Source organism: Miscanthus floridulus, unplaced genomic scaffold (assembly GCF_019320115.1).
Source record: "Miscanthus floridulus cultivar M001 unplaced genomic scaffold, ASM1932011v1 os_2114_1_2, whole genome shotgun sequence".
Taxonomy (NCBI): domain Eukaryota; kingdom Viridiplantae; phylum Streptophyta; class Magnoliopsida; order Poales; family Poaceae; genus Miscanthus; species Miscanthus floridulus.
The window spans coordinates 259-4,977 of record NW_027098107.1 but is presented as its reverse complement, the minus strand read 5'-3'; the positions used below and the strand labels follow the sequence as shown (position 1 = coordinate 4,977).

The 4,719-nt window shown below is 48.3% G+C and overlaps 1 protein-coding gene across 1 annotated transcript; it reads right to left on the bottom strand.

The window, feature by feature from the left end:
* Positions 1-318: 318 nt before the first annotated feature.
* On the bottom strand, positions 319-1,271 carry LOC136534635 (dirigent protein 1-like). The gene has a single exon (XM_066527037.1). It carries the CDS (start codon positions 1,179-1,181, stop codon positions 561-563), a length of 621 nt encoding a protein of 206 aa, XP_066383134.1. The 5' UTR covers positions 1,182-1,271; the 3' UTR covers positions 319-560.
* Positions 1,272-4,719: the final 3,448 nt, after the last annotated feature.

Genomic DNA, 4,719 nt, shown 5'->3' with positions numbered 1-4,719 from the left:
TGCATCGGATCTCCGAGGGGTTCAATGTCCTGCACCGGCGGCAGGGCGCGGAGCAGTGCACCATCAGCAACATTCTCAGCGCCGCCAAGGACTCGCTCGGGTTCTATCGCACACCCCATGGAAGGGAGAGAGAGAGGAAGAAGAGCCGGGGGCAACTACAGCATTTCACATCTGTTCTATTACCTCCTACAAAAGAAATTAATATTTTAATATGTTCAATGTCTTCTAGCAAATTTTTCGCAAACTAAGTGTCCACCATCAAATCGATTTTTTTTCGGTGTCCACTAGTAAAGTCACCTTACTTTCGGTGTCTCTAGCAAATTTTGCCTAGTATATATGCAACAAATGAAGTTTGAACCATTGACTTAGGACGATTCAAAAGGTCACTTTTCCTTTCTTGTACAGTTTACAAGAGCAAATTGGAACAAGAACAGCCAACAATATAATCACTTGAGCACACAGTTTCGTGGAACAAAATTCGTTAATTTCAGTCGCAAAGTGGTCGATTCGATCACCCGCCGTTGATCTCGATCTGAATCACACATCACACAAAAGTCAGGTCAGGCAGAACTGACGAGCGACTCCGCAGCAGCAGCGGCAGCCTTGCTCGGCGCCGGCACGGACGCGTGCACATCCAGCAGCAGCACGGCGTGCAGCGCGGACTCCACCCTGGCCGTGCTCCACAGCACGTGCCCTGCTGCCCGTCGCAACGCCCCCGTCCCGCCAACCACGGCGAGCTCCCTCACAGGCAGCGAGGTATCGTCGCGGCCGGCCACCACGAGCGTGCTCCCGTTGTAGGGCCCCGCCGTGAGCAGCAGCGTGACGGCGACCACGAACACCGGGCGGCGCATGGAGCCCGTCATGTAGGTCCCCTGCGCGCGGCCGACGGGCGCGGAGTCAACGGCGAGGCCCTCCGTGAGGAGGTCGTCCACCGCCACCGTGTCGCCGAAGTAGTTCCCCGGGTGCATCGACGGGTTCTCCGGCCCCGGGCCCTTCACCAGCCGCACCGCCGTCTGCCCCGGCCCGCCCACGATGTCGTGCATGTACAGGCGCAGCCGCACGGGGCGCCGGCGGGCCGACACCGCCGACGGCGACGCCGAGAGTGCCAGAGCGACGGCGGCCACGAGCAGGAGGCGCTTGTTGCTTGCGGCCACCGAGCTGCTGCTGATGCTGATGGCCATGGCTGTGTGCTCTTCAGCCTTGTGTGGAATTGAATGGACTAATCTGAGCTGAGGCTGAGTGAGGATGTGATCTGCAATTATGCTGCTATAAACAAAACATACAGTATTGGATTGTTGGTGGAGCTTCTTGTCACTGTCTTTCACCATCTAGCTTTCGTGGAAAGTTGTTGCATTGTCACTGTCTTTCACCTGCTATAGCATGTACCCACTCTTCAAGGCTTGGGCTAAGACAAATTCTCTTAAACTTGACTAAACCAACTTATTAAAAACTGTATAAATATTTATATATTTAATTAAATAGTTTCACTATATATGAATCCAGGTTTGGACCAGCTCAAATTTCCTTAAGCTTGACTGAATTTATAAAAAAGAACAGTATCAATATTTATGTCTCCAACCAAATAGCTTTACTAATATATATGGAAAAAATATTTCGTGGTTAATCAAATGCATGAAACTTATTTAATATCATAAATATTAGTTCTTTTTGCATCGGTAGAGTTAAACTTAATCATATAGACTCTTTTCCCTTATTTAACCATTTGTGTCTCCTCTGCTTTTTTTCCTTCAACCAAACCCAATTGTGTTCATTCAGTCTTTTACTCAATCAATCAAATTGCATGCTCCATTCCATTCAGTTCAACTGAACACCCATCGATCATACATACATTCACACTAGCGATTATTGTAGCTGGAGCCATAGTGCAAGCGGGGTTGGTCGGCTTTTTCCTTATTTTTATGTGAGACTGAGGGTTTGTTTGACGACGCCTAGGATGCCACACCAAGGTCACGGCTACGCCAAGAGTTCGGTGAGCCAATTGTCCACCGATAATGCTTGTGTGAGGGCGCCCGTTCGGGCGTGTCCGAGCCGTACGCGCCGTTATGGGCCTGTGCGGCAATCGGCCCAACATCAATGTGCGGCCACCGCAATACAATTCGCCTCACTCTCTCACTCCCGCACTCACGCACTCAGTCCCTCACTTCCACCTTCCTTCCGCGGCTCGCGCCCCGCGCTACCCGACGCGCGGCCATGGCCGCCTCCTCTTTCAAGTGTTTCAGGCGTTTCAAATGTATATTGCATTTGTTTAATATGGACGTTGCAAAAGTAGATCGGGGGATGTTGCATATGTTGCAATTATTTCAGAGGCATGTTGTAAGCGTATGTTTCGAGTGTTTCATAGGTATGTTTCATCTATGTTTTTCGGACGTATATTGCAAGTGTGTTTATTTGGATGTTGCATATGTTTCACACATACGTTGCATGTGTTTTATTTGGATATAGCGTATGGTTGCAATGGTTTTCAAGTGTGTTTCAGGTGTTTTTTTCCAAGTGTTTCAGAACCATGTTTCGCAACTGCCTTCAGACGTATATTGCAACATTTGTTTTTGGATGTTTCAAAAGTAGATCGGGGTACGTGTTGCATCTCTCCTCCCCCACCTTTTCTGCTGCATCGTCTCTCCCGGAGCCGACAGGGCATCCATACAACGCCGCGGCCGGGTCCTTCCGAATCAAAGACGCCGCACGCCCTTCCCCTCTTGTTGCTCGGGCGGCGCGGGCCCCTCGTGCAGCGTGAAACGGGCGCGGCGTTGCACAGCGCGGTAGGGGCCTACAGAGGGGACGCATGAAAGATCCTAATGGCTAGAGAGGGGTGAATAGCCTATTAAAAATTTTACAACAACACTTAAGCCAAATGGTTAGACAATAAGACGGACGAAGCAAGTGTTGCACTAGCCTACTAAAAATGCAAGTCTCATATCCACAATTCTAATTGCTATGATCTCTAATTCACACAAGAGGCTAAGTCACTACCACTAAGTTAGTGAGCTCTCAAAGACTAACTAAAGAGCCTCACTAACCACTAGACAAGATACAAGCTAGCTCTCAAACTAGTTACACTAAAGAGCTTAGCTACACTAGGAAGGTAAATACAAGAGAGGTAGTGAGTTATACCGCCGTGGCAAGAGATAATCAATCAATCACAATATGAAACCCAGAGACAATGATGGCACAATGATTTATCCCCGAGGTTCACTTGCTTCCCGGCAAGCTACGTCCTTGTTGTAGCGATTCACCCACTTGTAGGTTCACGCTCTAATAGGCATCACACGCCTAACCCACAATCGGGTGCCGCACAACCAACATAAGATGGGGATCCACAAGCTATGGGCAATCCACTAGAATACCTTTTGGCTCTTCATCGGGAAAAGGTCAAGAACCCCTCACAATCACCACGATTGGAGTCGGAGACAATCACCTTTCTCCGCTCGATGATCCTCGCTGCACCAAGCTATCTAGGTGGCGGCAACCACCAAGAGTAACCAGACAAATCCACAGCGAAACACAATCACCAAGTGCCTCTAGATGCAATCACTCAAAGCAATGCACTTGGATGCTCTCAAATCTCACTAGATGATGATCCAATCAAGCAAGGTGAGTTAGAGAGTGTTGGCTATGCTCACTAGGATGTATTCTTAGTAAAATGGCCAAGAGAGTGAGCTCAAGTCAGCCAATCACTATTTATTGCACCCAAAACGAAATAGAGCCATTAGGCACAAGAGGGGGCTCCCTACGCAACGACCGGACTCGCTGGTCGGGAAGACCGGACGCATTCGGTGCATTGTTGCAATAGCCTGCAATGCAAGTTGCGGTAGCATCCGATCGAAGTTGCAGTAGCGTCCGGTCGCAGACTTTGAATTTGACTGTTGGCGCCCAATGGTCCTCTCATCGCAATAGCGTCTGGTCATTGTTGCATCAGCGTTCGGTGCGATCCAGAGATGTTCCAGAGAGGTATTTTGGCGACCAGACGTGTTCGGTCACCACTGATTGGACTCACCCAACGTCAGGCCATTCAACCGCGTGTGTTGCATGTCTATGAACATTTGCACAGGCGCATCTGGTCACATGTTGCATTAGCGTCCGGTCATTGTTTCATTAGCGTCGGACGCATGTTGCACTAGCGTCCGATCCATGTTGCAGCGTCCGGTCATGCCTGAAATCCTTCTTTTCAACTCAAACTTCACCATCCTTGCTTCCAAGTGCTGACCACCAAGTGTATCACCAATATGCACGTGTGTTAGCATTTTCACAAAAGCATTTTTAAGGGTGTTAGCACTCACTAGAATCTAAATGCATATGCAATGAGTTAGAACATCTAGTGGCACTTTGATAATCGCATTTCGGCGCGAGTTTCACCCCTCTTAATAGTACGACTATCGATCCTAAATGTGATCACACTCACTAAGTGTCTTGATCACCAAAACAAAATGGCCTTATCGAATATACCTTTGCCTTGAGCCTATTTTGTTTTTCTCTTTTTTCTTTTCAAGTCCGAGCACTTGATCATCACCATGGCCTCCACCATCATCATGATCTTCATTATTTGCTTCACCACTTGGAATGTACTTAACCTATCTCAAATTCACTTAGAGCACATAGGTTAGTACCTAGGGTTTCATCAATTCACCAAAACCAAACTAGAGCTTTCAATCTCTCCCTTTTTGGTAATTGATGACAACCCTTTTGTAAAGATATGAATTG